Source organism: Doryrhamphus excisus, chromosome 7, assembly GCF_030265055.1.
Source record: "Doryrhamphus excisus isolate RoL2022-K1 chromosome 7, RoL_Dexc_1.0, whole genome shotgun sequence".
Taxonomy (NCBI): Eukaryota; Metazoa; Chordata; class Actinopteri; order Syngnathiformes; family Syngnathidae; genus Doryrhamphus; species Doryrhamphus excisus.
This window is the reverse complement of record NC_080472.1, coordinates 16,525,575-16,540,093: the sequence shown is the minus strand read 5'-3', so window position 1 is coordinate 16,540,093 and position 14,519 is coordinate 16,525,575. Positions and strand designations below refer to the sequence as shown.

The window sequence follows — 14,519 nt, the reverse complement described above, 5'->3', positions numbered from 1 at the left end:
GTCGCTCGGTGTCGCTCGCGAGCAGGCCGGCTAAATGTGACAACCACCGCTAGCAAACAACAGCTACAAGGCGACTTTAAATTATTTTAAAAAGAGCCCACAACTCACGCAGTTTGATGTTTGCATTTCACTCGCACAGAGAACAAATAAACTCATCGCAATGTGATAAATTAGCCTCGTAAGGCGGCGTTTTCAGACACAAATAATGTTAGCTGCGCAACGAGCTGTAGCTAAGCTAAACCACAGTAGCCTGAAGCTAGCCCTCCCCCCTACCCGTCAATGAATGGCGATGGCCAGGAAAGGCGTCACTCAACAAGCTACTTGCTCGGATGCAGAATGGTGGGTTTTATAGAATTTTAAACATAAACGTCGCATTCCTTTGAGATTTGTATTTTACTCAAATCCCATTCGGTGTGAGTAACTTGACTAGAAATGCATCACCAGGATGAGATCATGTGTTACATAGCTACACAGACGGAGCTAGGTTAGCTTAGCAGCATTAGAGCTAATATTGCTATCCTGGATTGTGTTTGTTTATGTTGACAAGAAGACAAGTAGTTGTAGTCCAACTCGTTTGGATTATTGAAGCCATGGTGGTGGACTGACCCTGCCCTCTGTCCCGATTAGGAGAGGCGACACATCCACAAATCCACGCTTGCATGAATGCTGGAGCAACGTTAAAACCACCATTGTCTTCACACAGCACCCATCCTAACGTCATTGACGTGGTTTTAACGAAGGAAGGTGATAGTAGACATGGAGGAAGTTCCACAAGACGAGGAACATTTGGATTTATAATTATGGCCTGGTGAAAGCCACTCGGGGACATATTTGCAGCGTATAGACAATAATATATGATCAACATGTCTGCATTTGGCGAGTTTGTGCCTCCTCCCGAATGTCCGGTTTTTGAGCCAAGTTGGGAGGATTTCTCGGACCCCCTTGGATTCATCAACAAGATACGACCCATCGCAGAGAAAACCGGCATCTGCAAGATCAGACCACCTGAGGTAAAACCCAAACACCCACGACAGATGACATGACTATATTTGTTAATATCCCCTAAACTCTGCATTACATTAGTTTACAATGGGCCTGCTTGTTTTAGCAAAACACGACCACTTCCCACCACTCTAATTAGAGGTCACAAAGGCATATTGATTATTTGACATTTTAATGACATGTTTTTATTAAATATACAGAAAAAATATAAGATGAAAAACAGTGGTAAATTATCAACTCGTGATTGCCGTTTTTGTGCCGGGCTAGCTAATTTACGTTAGCGACATAAACTCGACGTTGGGCCTCAGGTAGCACCGTCGTTTCTTCTTACAACCTAACATCTATGCAGTGCTACGCACACCAAAAGCAACAATTGTGCGCTTTATTCTTCTTTCGTGTTAATTTCTCAACCTTGTTTAATGACGCGAGTGGACCTTTAATGACAGAAACAGAAGCACTAGATATAAGTGGGTGGGTCCACAACCGACCACAACGTATTTCCAAGTCATCATTTAAAACGTATTAAAGGGTGTCTAAACATAATAAAGACTGATTGATTTTTATTTGCGTTTGAATGTGTCATTTCCTCATTGTTGCTCTTTCATCAGGACTGGCAGCCTCCGTTTACGTGCGACGTGCGTCACTTCCGGTTTACGCCTCGTGTGCAACGGCTGAATGAACTTGAGGTGAGTACACACAGCATCCACACACAGTACTTGGGAGATCGAGGGTGTTTACAAATGTTCCAAACACAGACATTATCTAGAAATCATCAAAAACATGCAGTGGGAAATGCCGCACATAAGTGCTACAGGATCAAAAACATTTTGCTAGTGTGCAAAGTGTGCAAAAGTACTACGACCAGGTGTTTAACAAAGACATAGGAAATTGTACTTCCTTCTGTTACCACATGACTGCACTCTATTTGTGTTGGTGGGGGGGGGGGCAGAGTAGATGACATCATCATCCAATTTGCGTAACTGGCCATAATGCAAGAATAAAACCTGCTGTTTTGTGGAGGGGACATCCTGGGGTTTCCAGTGTTACTGTATATCAGGGGTGTCCAAAGTGGGGCCCGGGGGCCATGTATGTGTGTATATACACACACACACACACACATATATATATATATATATATATATATATATATATATATATATAAACAAGAAAAGTGGAAAAAACAAAAAGAGCAGTAATTTTATGAGAATGAAGACATAATATAAGCAGAATAATGTCATTATTCATTCATTTTCTACCGCTTATCCTCACGAGGTTTGCGTGGGGGTGCTGGAGCCTATCCCAGCTGTCTTCGGGTGAGAAGTGGGGTACACCCCGGACTGGTCGCCAGCCAATCACAGGGCACATATAGACAAACAACCATTCACACTCACATTCATACCTATGGACAATTTGGAGTCGCCAATTAACCTAGCATGTTTTTGGAATGTGGGAGGAAACCGGAGTCCCTGGAGAAACCCCAGAGATGGCCGAGGGTGGGATTGAACTCAGGTCTGCGCGCTAACCACTCGACCGCCGTGCAGCCCTGGTTGAAATATGAAAGACTAAAAATGTAATGTTCTTTAATATTGTGAGAAACAAAACAAAGTTGCAATTTTTGGAACTGTATGGTGGGTAAAAGTTATAATATGATAATAAAGTCAGAATATTATGAGAGTAAAGACAGGAGGAGAAAAAGAAAAAAAAAGTAGAAGTAGAAAAAAGACAGCAGAAATGAGAAAAGGGCAACAAATAGAGAAAATCCTATTCAATCATACTAATAATGCTTTGAAGCAGCTGCTTTTTTAATTAATTTTTTTTTTTTCGTCATGGGTTGGTTTAGAATATGTAAAAGTGGCCCCCATCCGTTGATGCTTCAGGATGTGGCCCTCGGTGGAAAAAGTTTGGACACCCCTGCTGTATCTCTTGAGATTGAAATTGAAACAGAAGAGTCGCGGTCCCACCAGTACATATTCATAAGAAAAACAAGCATCTTCCAGTTGTCAGTGCTCGCAAAATGCGAGACAGAGTGTTTATTTAATCAATCACATCATCGCCATAAAAAGTTATGTATGCTACCTTCAGGCCTTGTTTTGTGCGTATGCAACCTTTTATGAATTAACCCCCAATTATTGGTGGGTGGGGCGTTTCAGGATTTGTAACCATGTAAGACATTGAACTAGGGATGGGTGTATTGTGCTATACATTGCAAAATATTACGTTAATGATATGTGTATCTACATTTCAGTAGTAAAATTGGTAGTAAAAACCATGGATAATTTCACATGAACGCCTGGGTTTTATATGGGTTCTATTCTCTCCCCCAGGCGCTCACTCGTGTGAAGCTCAACTTCCTGGATCAAATCGCAAAGTTCTGGGAGCTGCAAGGATCCAAGATTCGTTTCCCGCACGTGGAGAGGAAGGTCCTGGACCTCTATCAACTCAGCAAGGTAAGACTGGGGACATTATCTTGTGTTTTCAAACCTTATTTAGACTTAGACTTCAAATTGCCAATGAAATGTTGTTGCTTGGCTTCCATATTACACCAGACTAACGAAAGAAAGAATGAAACTTTATTTACAACTGAACTTCCATTTGTGTAACGGTAGACGTAAACATTCATGTTGTTTCCCATACAGCTAATATCTTACTATATTGATAAACAGATGCCTGTATCAGTGGTGGTCCACATTCACTTTTGGCAGGCCACAACAAATTACCGTATTTTCTGGACTATAAGTCGCACAAGGCCAAAAATGCATAATTAGGTAGAAAAAAACATACATAAGTCGCACTAGAGTATAAGTGGCATTTTTTGCGGGTAATTTATTTTCCAAACTGCTTGACCAAAACAGACATTACGTCCTCTTGGAAGGCAAGTTCTAACAATAAAAGACTAGAGAACAGGCTGAATAGGTGTAAGATATGCTAACACAATGGTTATTCAGCTACACAAAAAATAAACATGAACAGAAAAGGTGTCCAGTGTTTATGTAACATAAACACATCTTTCATTTATAAGTCGCTCTGGAGTATAAGTCGCAGGAACAGCCAACCTATGAAAAAAAGTGCAACTTGTAGTCCGGAAAATATGGTATTTTTATTATATTCTTAATTCTTTTTTTAATTCAATTGTGCAAGTAACAATATAGTGCTTTTTAATGTAACTTTGTTAAGCGTGTTATCATTACTATCGTGTTTAGGTTGTGTCATCCGAAGGAGGCTTTGAAACGGTATGTAAAGAGAAGAGTTGGTCCAAAGTGAGCAGCCGAATGGGCTTCCCAGCTGGGAAAGGGACTGGTTCACTGCTGCGCTCCCACTACGAGAGGATCCTCTACCCATATGAGCTCTTCCAGTCGGGAGCCACTTTGACTGTAAGTGCGATTTAATTAAAGTGTTTTGTCTTTTTCATTCAGTTGTGTTGATGAATTTTCTCTAATCAGGGCATCCAACGTCTTTACGAGGAGGGTGACGACTGCGAGGAAGTTGATGAGGGAGTGGGTGAAGAGGCGGTAGAAGAGGACGATCAGGAGGAGGAAGAGGACAAAGACGGGGAGTTTGATGCTGCACAGACAAAAGAGCGTCCTTTACCTGAAAGACGCTCCAGGCGCCTTAAATCAGAGGTTAGCTTGTGCTACTCTCCAGACTATTTTTTATTTTTATTTTTTAGCAAGAACATGTTCACTTTTGTTGTCTCACTTCAGAGGGAAAACAAGGAGCCAAAAGGACTCAAACTGTTTGGTACGAGCCCCAAGATGATGGATTTGGAGATTGTGTCAGCAGGTAGGAGATAATTTGAACTTCCTGCATTTTTCTCCCTGCCTCATGTGCAATTTTTGTCCTCAAGAAGACGACGGCTACAACAAGAAGCATCGTCACCTCAAAGCTCAAGCCTTTGCCATCAAAATGAGGCCGCGCAAGGAGACGCTGGAGGTCAACTTTGTGAGTGGCAGACAGAGTTTCTCCACAAAACATTGCTTTGCTGTTCTTGTAATTTTATAATTTTATAACACAACCGCCCAGATTGACCTCTACTTCTGCCTGATGTGCGGGCGAGGCGACGAGGAGGACCGTCTCCTGTTATGCGATGGCTGCGACGACAGCTATCACACCTTCTGTCTGATTCCGCCTCTGCATGATGTGCCCAAGGGGGACTGGCGCTGCCCCAAGTGTGTGGCAGAGGTAAAACAAGCACTGACATCTCTGCACAGGGTAAAACTGTATGCATATTACTTGTTCTATAATCCTGTTGTTCCCTTTTATTTCTGCAGGAATGCAGTAAGCCAAGAGAGGCGTTCGGCTTTGAGCAGGCTGTGAGGGAATACTCCCTGCAGAGCTTCGGAGAAATGGCCGACCAGTTCAAGTCAGATTATTTCAACATGCCAGTTCATGTATGTAAAGAAGTATGTCATAGCTTCTGAAGAGCACACATCACCACAAGAGATGGTTTTCACGAGCTCCGCTGTGTGGTTACAGATGGTCCCCACTGAGCTGGTAGAGAAAGAGTTTTGGCGCCTGGTGAGCAGCATTGAGGAGGACGTCATCGTGGAGTACGGAGCCGACATCAGTTCCAAGGACGTGGGCAGCGGGTTCCCGGTCAGGGATGGCAAGAGGAGGCTACTGGGTGATGAAGAGGTGAGACCACTGCATATAAGTAGCATCTTAGCATTAAGAATATTTGCAAAAATGGCTTAAATAAAATGCATGTTAGCATTGATAGCGTACCTCCTGGTCGCTATCATCAGTGTAACCTTACTGACACCTACAGACTAGTCTAGAAAGCTCCACTGCCGCTGTTTATAATTGAGGAGAGATTAACGATGCACTTCAATTGCTTTATTAACAAGCAGAGAACACAGGAGCTGCTGTCTCTCCCACTCTCTACACTGCTAACCTGCTGCTAGCATTCAACCAACTAACAGTCAACCGTAAAAATATGAATATTTTTAAAAGTAATAATAGACCATATGTTAACCACGAAACAGCAATATTTTATTACATAATAAAAAAAAAACCTTTTAGGTGATGGCACAATGTTCAAATATAGTGAAAGACAGATTTTTTTGTCCTGAGACAATAACTTCTTCAAAAGATGAGTTGTGCAATAATTGTGGTCTAGAGCCTTTATACATGCAGACCACCTTATATTCTTACATTCAAGTCAAGGCAGTATTAATCAAAAAGTAAGATTTGACTGTTTTTAAATACTGCTTAGCATATTTTCCCCTACAGTACATAGGGCTGGTTTTAGCACATTAAAGTGGCTTCAACATCCTTCACTTATTTTGTATGTGGCCCTTGGTGGGAAATTTTAAATCTTAAATTACTTCAAGTTGGATGTTAGAGTGCTGTCTGTTGCCTTGCCGTCCACCTGACAGTGTACAAAGAGTTCTTTCGAGATGATTTTCAATCCGACTAAATGTCTCCTGTTAGGAGTATGCCAACTCCGGTTGGAATCTGAACAACATGCCCGTGCTGGAGCAGTCTGTTCTTGCTCACATCAATGTGGACATCTCGGGTATGAAGGTGCCGTGGCTCTACGTAGGCATGTGTTTCTCCTCCTTCTGCTGGCACATTGAGGACCACTGGAGTTACTCCATCAATTTCCTTCACTGGTGAGGCCATGCAATGCTCAGTATAACATTGGTGTGTTGTCAAAAGCACCCATTTGAGCACCTTTTTGTTTGTAAGGGGCGAGCCAAAGACCTGGTATGGTGTGCCGGCATCCGCAGCAGAGCAGCTGGAGGCGGTTATGAAGAAGTTAGCTCCCGAGCTGTTTGAATCCCAGCCTGACCTCCTTCATCAGCTTGTCACCATCATGAACCCCAACGTCCTCATGGAGCATGGCGTGCCTGTATGCAACTTATTGTATATAATAATTCAGTACCATCTACCAGCTATGGATAACATGTTTGTTTGTCATTCTCTTCAGGTGTACAGGACCAATCAGTGTGCAGGGGAGTTTGTGGTGACCTTCCCTAGAGCGTACCATAGTGGTTTCAACCAGGGCTACAATTTTGCAGAGGCTGTTAACTTTTGCACGGCTGACTGGGTGAGACGGAAGTCTTTCTACTTTAAAAGAGGAATTAACCCCCACCCCCACAGTCGTCATCTGTGATTGTTTTATTCTTTCACAGTTACCCATGGGCCGCCAGTGCGTGGCCCACTATCGCCGCCTGCACCGCTACTGCGTCTTTTCTCACGACGAGCTACTGTGCAAGATGGCCGCTGACCCGGAGAGCCTCGACGTAGAGCTGGCCGCCGCTGTCGTCAAGGAGATGGAGGAGATGATGGAGGAGGAGGTGCAGCTCAGAAAGGCAGTACAGGAAACGGTAAGTTATTTGGATAATGTTTTGCATCTTCTCGGTTTACAATGGCATCCGTTTGCCTGCAGGGGGTGCTGTCGACTGAGCAGGAGGTTTTTGAGTTGGTGCCTGACGACGAGCGCCAGTGCCACAAATGCAAGACCACCTGCTTCCTGTCTGCTCTGACCTGCTCGTGTAGTCCTGATCGGCTGGTTTGTCTCCATCATGCAGCAGATCTCTGTGACTGCCCTCTCAGCAACAAGTGCCTCAGGCAGGCCTTTGTTCGTCATATATTTAGCTGCCAGCAAACCTTTACTTACAGTGTTGTTCTTCTGATTTCAGGTATCGCTATGATCTGGAGGAATTTCCGACCATGCTGTATGGTGTGAAGAATCGTGCGCAGTCATATGACACCTGGGCAAAGAGGGTCAATGAGGCCTTTGCTGCAGACCAGAAAAACAAGAAAGGTCTCTACTTAACTGCTACACCTTGAATTAACCTGACTATATGTTTACTTCATTTTTCTCTCTCTCGCTTAGACCTAATTGAGCTCAAAGTTTTGCTGGAGGACGCTGAAGATAGGAAGTACCCGGAGAATTCTTTGTTGCGCTTCTTGAGGGAGATGGTGAAAGAGGCCGAGACGTGCTCCTCTGTAGCCCAGCTGCTGCTCAGTCGTAAGCAGAGACACAGGTGGGTTGACGTTCACTGTTCAAGCAGTATATGGACCCTGTAGAATACTTGGCACACACAAAGTGACATCTTTTTTGCTTGATTTCACAGCAGCCGCCTGCGTTCGGAGAACAGCCGGACTCGCAGCAAGCTGACTGTGGACGAGCTGAAGGCCTTTGTGGAGCAGCTTTACAGGCTGCCTTGCATCATCAGCCAGGCCCGACAAGTCAAGGTCAGGCCCGACAACCTTTTTTTTGTAAATCAATGTCTCAATTCAGATTAAGAATGCTCTCAATGTCATATTCACGCTATTTTGAAGACTAAACCATAGAAATTGTTACAGAAGCTAATATAATACTGTATCTCTTCATAGGAGTTGCTGGAGAATGTGGAGGACTTTCACGAGCGAGCCCAAGTGGCGCTAGCAGATGAGCTACCTGATTCCTCCAAGCTCCAGGCACTATTGGACCTTGGCAGCGGGCTGGATGTGGAGCTACCCGAGCTTCCCCGGCTCAAACAGGAGCTCCAGCAGGCCCGTTGGCTCGATGAGGTTAGCCTCCTAAGAACCTATTAATATAAACCTAAGAATCATTTTAGAGGCTGTGTGTAACGTCTGTGTCACACACACACCAGGTCCGCATCACCCTGGCAGAGCCTCATCGCGTCACACTGGAGCTCATGAAGAGGCTGATTGATTCTGGGGTGGGCCTGGCGCCCCATCACGCTGTGGAGAAGGCGATGGCTGAGCTGCAGGAGATCCTGACAGTCTCAGAGAGATGGGAGGACAAGGCTCGTGCCTGCTTGCAGGCCAGGTAATTTTATTACTACACACTCAAATGCATACAAACAACAGAAGCCAAAAAGCGGCACATTGAGTCATTCCTGCCTGTCTTTATTAAACAAGGCCTCGACACAGCATGATGACCTTGGAGAGTATTGTGATCGAGGCCAGGAACATTCCAGCATACCTACCTAATATTTTGGCTCTACGAGAGGCCCTGCAGAAAGCCAAAGAGTGGACATCCAAGGTGGAGGCTATTCAGGTACAGTGTGCATTCTCATGAATACCAGAATGATTAAGTTAATATGGATGGATGACAAAGCCATTTGTCCACACGTAGCGTGGTGGTAGCTATGCCTACCTGGAGCAATTGGAGAGCCTGCTGGCACGGGGACGCTCCATCCCAGTCCGGCTTGACCCACTGGCCCAGGTGGAGTCTCAGGTGGCTTCAGCGCGAGCGTGGAGGGAGAGGACCGCACGCACGTTCCTCAAGAAGAACTCAACATACACGCTACTCCAGGTGAGGTGGGAACATTTCATTTGTGGTCGTACATGTGTGGTCATTTGTGTTGTCCTCTCAGGTTCTGAGTCCTCGTGTGGACATCGGCGTTTACGGTAACAGCAAGAGCAAGCGGAAGCGAGTCCGAGAGCTCATGGAGAAGGAGAGAGGAGGCTTCGACCCCGACGCCTTGAGCGAACTGGATGAGAACCGGGAGGAGGCGCGAGACCCCTCTGCTGTGGTCGCCGCCTTCAAAGCCAAGGAGCAAAAAGAGGTGGAGGCCATCCATTCCCTCCGTGCTGCCAACTTGGCCAAGATGGCCATGGCCGACCGCATCGAAGAAGTAAAGTTCTGCTTGTGTCGCAAGACGGCGAGCGGTTTCATGCTGCAGTGTGAGCTCTGCAAGGACTGGTTCCACGGCGTTTGCGTTCCTCTGCCTAAGACAGGGGCACAGAAAAAGATAGGCGTTGGTTGGCAGAGCAATAGCAAGGACTCTAAATTCCTGTGCCCGCTGTGTCAGAGGTCGAGGCGGCCCAGGTTAGAGACCATCCTGTCTCTGCTGGTGTCGCTACAGAAGCTTCCAGTGCGTCTCCCAGAAGGAGAGGCCCTCCAGTGTTTGACTGAGAGGGCCATGAGCTGGCAGGTATGCACTGAAAATGACTCCAAGTGTGTACTCTTGTGAACTAATCCACCACTTTGCCACCAGGACCGAGCACGCCAAGCTCTAGCGACTGATGAGCTGTCGTCCGCCTTGGCCAAGCTGTCCGTACTGAGCCAGCGCATGGTGGAGCAAGCTGCCCGGGAGAAGACGGAGAAGATCATCAATGCCGAGTTGCAGAAAGCTGCCGCCAATCCAGATTTACAGGTACAAGCACAATCCTGTGGAAGTCTCTCTATGGGCATCTTCTCTGGGACTCTGTTTGATCTATGTTGGGTTTTTTCCCTCAGGGGCACATCCAGACCTTCCAGCAATCTGGCTTCAGCCGAGCCACATCACCTCGCCAGTCTGTGGACTATGATGACGAGGAGACCGACTCGGATGAAGACATCAGGGAGACGTACGGTTACGACACGAAGGTGAGACAGAGAGTTTCTGGGATGAGTGATAGGTTTGGCTAGAGTCTAGTTGCTAGACCCTTCCAGACCCAGACCCCTCTTAATGTCTCCTTTCTTGCAGGACCCAGGTGAAGTCAAGCCCTACCTCTTCTGCGACGATGAGATCCCCGTCAAGTCCGAGGAGGTGGTTAGTCATATGTGGCCGACAGCCACGCCCTCTTTCTGCGCTGAACACGCCTACTCGTCAGCCTCCAAGTCCATTGTGCAACGTGAGACTCATCTCCTTCACCATTTGTGTTAGCATTCTCAAACATCTCACGGCTGGGAAAATGTTGCAGATGTCGGAACGCCAAGAAAGCAGCCCCGGAAGACCCCTTTGGTACCTCGGAGCTTGGAGCCACCCGTGCTTGAGTTGTCTCCACAGGCCAAAGCTCAGCTGGAGGAGCTGATGATGCTGGGCGACCTGCTGGAGGTGTCCCTGGATGAGACCCAGCACATCTGGAGGATCCTGCAGGCCACGCATCCGCCATTAGAGGAGAGATTCCTGCAGGTCATGGAGGTATGGAATTGATTTTGCTTTCTTAGCATCTCTGCTACATTTTTCCTATATCTGCTTTTTCTCCACAGCCCGACGACGTTCCCATGGAGAAGTCGCTGAAAATCAAGATCAAGGATTCAGAGAAGAAGAGGAAACGGAAGCTGGAGCGAGCCGAGCATCACCACCATCACCATCACCACCACCACCACATGCTGATGACCACCGCCGGCGGAGCTGCTGCGGTTCTCGGGGAGGTGCGACCGTCTAAGTCCAAGGAACTGAAAAGGGCCGGCCTGGAGCTCGGCCTCGGTGGTAAAACCAAGAAGAAGAAGCTGAAACTGGGCCTGGAGAAGAACCGCGAGATGAAGCAACTGGCCAAACGGTTAGCCAAGGAGGAGAAGGAGAGGAAGAGGAAGGAGAAAGCGGCAGCCAAGGCAGAAGCCATCAGGGAAGGGCTGGAGAAGAGGAAGGAGAAGAAGATTTTGGACATTCCCTCCAAGTACGAGTGGTCCGGTGCTGAAGACTCCAATGATGAGAACGCCGTGTGCGCGGCTAAAAACTGTCAGAGACCGTGCAAAGACAAGGTGAGCACCTAACAGCTGAACATTCCCCCGTGCAGTACATGTGTCATCACGTTGGTGTTGGTAGGAAGTCACATTGCGCCAAAACACACGCTTGGTTTACATGTTAACAGAGGTCAGAGGTCAGCATGTGACACCTTACATGTAGTAATCAAGGTTAGGAATTACACAATGCTTCCATTTAACAACCCCATTGCTTTCCAGTGCAATTGTTCCCTAAAAAAAAGCTGCTGTGGTTCACCGAGGTACACGATTACAGGTGTAGCAACAACAACATGTTTTACACGCTTTTCCTGGTTATGTCATTACATAATTCACGTAAATAATTGGCCACGAAGCGAAACTTTTTCCGGAGTTTTCCAAAACTCAGTCAGTGTTTGTATGTGGACAGGTAAACTGAGCTTTGCACACATCACTGCACATCTACTATCTCACCATTGTTGATGAAGATGTATTATAGCGGTATGGGCTTATGAGGGTGACAGTCCTATTATAACATGTTTGTAAGCGAGGGCAAACAGGTAGCGCCTGTTTAAAAAATAAAAAATAAAGATAGCTAGCGATTTGTATGCCAAGGTTTTTTTAACAGTCCCACACTGTACTCCTTCATCTAAGAGTCTAGTTTGGAGTTGTTGTTTTTTTTCCCTCCACTCTCCTAGTGTTGTTCCCCCCTTCGACCCCCCTTCATGCAAATTTCCCCACTGAGGGACGAATAAAGGCATATCTTATATTATCTTAGCTCCATGTAGATCTGTGGCGGTCTAAATTGTGATGGCCCGCTACGAATAAATGTATAGGAAACAGTGTTGTAGTTGTATGTCAGCCTTATAATAGATCTAAAATATGTGGTTATACTGGATGACCCAATCGGTCTTGCGGGAAAGCATTCGTGCAAATCATTCATTCATTTTCTACCGCTTTTTCCTCGCGGGGGTGCTGGAGCCTATCCCAGCTGTCGTTGGGCGAGAGGCGGGGTACACCCTGGACTGGTGGCCAGCCAATCACAGGGCACATATAGACAAACAACCATTCACACTCACATTCATACCTATGGATAATTTGGAATCGCCAATTAACCTAGCATGTTTTTGGAATGTGGGAGGAAACCGGATTACCCGGAGAAAACCCACGCATGCACAGAGAGAACATGCAAGAGATGGCCGAGGGTGGAATTGAACCCTGGTCTCCTAGCTGTGAGGTCTGAGCGCTAACCACTAGACCGCCGTGCCGCCTCGTGCAAATCAACCTTGCAATATTCTGAAAAAAAGGAAAATAAATCAAAGTTTAAAAAAAGAATATATTGAGAAGTCAAACAAGCAGACTGTTCTCGTTGATGATTCTTAGAAAGAACACTTGTTTAAGCCCTTCGGGTTCAGGAAGACATGTTTACCTTGTTTGTAGTTTGAGTTAATAACAAACATTTCCCCTAAATGGCCATCATGGAACTTTATTGAATATCAACAGCTGATAACAGCACTGGAACACCTTAAGGAGATTTACACATAACGTATTAACAGGCCAGGCGGCCATGGATCGCCACTGGCCACCAAGTTAACAAGTGGCCAGTCTGTGACAGCCAATCAGAGCACTGGAGTCAGTGGGCCTGCCTTAATGTACTTGAAGCGATGATATAATGAAAGCATGCGTGTGTTTATCGCTAATCTGGTTTCCATGCGCTATAATTAATAATATTTTTCTGCATTTTGTTCTATCAAGGTGGACTGGGTACAGTGTGACGGCGGCTGCGATGAGTGGTTCCACCAGGTATGCGTGGGCGTTTCCTGCGAAATGGCAGAGAACGAAGACTACATCTGCGAGGACTGCTCCCTCAAAGGGCCAAGACGGGGAGGAGGATGCGGCGTCGTCGCGGAAGAGGAAGAGGAGGAGGAGGCGGCACAGGAAAGCGTAGTGGTACTGGCGACGCCGACTTTGCTGTCGTCCGGCGGCGGCGCCTCGTGGTCTCACGGCGCCACCGTCCTCACACATCTAAACACGGCGAGCTCGCAGGAGCCTCAGCAGAGCAGTTAGCGCCACCAGAGGCCTCAGAGACTCAATCCGGTATCCACTTGAAAGACTGCAGAGCATCCGAGAGAAAGGTTTTTAACTTCCTTTATCGTGAAACTCCGACCTTCTTGGACCCAAGCGGAGTTTTAGCTCTTGAAGCATCCACCAGCTACAATACAACCCCAACAGTTAATTCAACGCATTACTGCAACCCTTCACACTAATGTCAATAGGACCCCTGGTTAGGCAAAGAAATGGTTGTAATGTAGTGGAATTATTTATAATGTACATAGCTTGAAAGCATTAAAATAATGGATTGTGGCTTTTTTTGTTTTCTCACCTTTTAATAAACTATTCCTAGTCAAACAATTATAATACACTGTACTGTAATTTTCTTGTTTTATTCTACGTATTATGTAATAAGGGTGTGAACCGTGGATGTCTGTTCACCCCCACTCCCAGCCCCCCTCACCACTCCGAGTAAACTCTGGTACAAACTCGCTTCAGCCGCTTTCATCTAAATGATTAAACTCCGTAATGACCAGCAGAGAGAGAGTGGCATCCACAGTAATTAGGTTAACACTTGTTCCGATGTTCATGTACTTTTACTTTTTTTTAAACTTTCAATTACATGTTTTATTTTGTATTAAAATGTACAAAAAAGGCTCAGTTCTTAGCTATAATTAAAAGTATGATACATTTTATTGTAATATATTACTAATTTTTTTAACAAATGTAATTATTTTTGAGTTTTTTTTGTTTTTTACAAATTAAAAATGTAACTTGTTTTTTTCATTTACATACATACATACATACATACATAATACAATAATATAATACATTTTATACTATAATAATGATACAAAAATATTTTAAATAATTTTGTAATTACCAGTAATTGCACCAGTAAACTCTGGTGCAAACTCGCTTCAGCCGCTTTCATCTAACTGATTAAACTCCGTAATGACCAGCAGAGAGAGAGTGGCATCCACAGTAATTAGGTTAACACTTGTTCCGATGTTCATGTACTTTTACTTTTTTTAAACTTTCAATTACATGTTTTATTTTGTATTAAAAATGTACAAAG

General features: G+C 45.4%; 1 protein-coding gene across 4 annotated transcripts; it reads left to right on the top strand.

The window, feature by feature from the left end:
* The first annotated feature begins 26 nt into the window (after nt 1-26).
* kdm5a (lysine demethylase 5A) lies at nt 27-14,033 on the top strand. 4 transcript variants are annotated; one of them, XM_058076820.1, is made up of 30 exons: nt 27-339; nt 628-1,010; nt 1,611-1,688; nt 3,327-3,449; nt 4,203-4,373; nt 4,443-4,622; nt 4,704-4,782; nt 4,850-4,941; nt 5,023-5,181; nt 5,271-5,402; nt 5,476-5,634; nt 6,433-6,614; nt 6,691-6,853; nt 6,932-7,051; nt 7,137-7,331; nt 7,394-7,575; nt 7,647-7,771; nt 7,844-7,994; nt 8,085-8,205; nt 8,347-8,523; nt 8,607-8,785; nt 8,878-9,016; nt 9,095-9,274; nt 9,336-9,896; nt 9,960-10,118; nt 10,202-10,330; nt 10,431-10,578; nt 10,648-10,868; nt 10,937-11,431; nt 13,145-14,033. In XM_058076820.1, the coding sequence occupies exons 2-30, from the start codon at nt 855-857 to the stop codon at nt 13,454-13,456; spliced, it is 5,268 nt and encodes a 1,755-aa protein (XP_057932803.1). In that variant the 5' UTR covers nt 27-339; nt 628-854; the 3' UTR covers nt 13,457-14,033. The 4 variants fall into 4 exon arrangements, with proteins under 4 accessions (XP_057932803.1, XP_057932802.1, XP_057932805.1 ...); XM_058076819.1 differs by having other exon boundaries at nt 4,847-4,941; XM_058076822.1 differs by having other exon boundaries at nt 5,271-5,390; nt 13,145-14,032.
* The last annotated feature ends 486 nt before the right edge of the window (nt 14,034-14,519 follow it).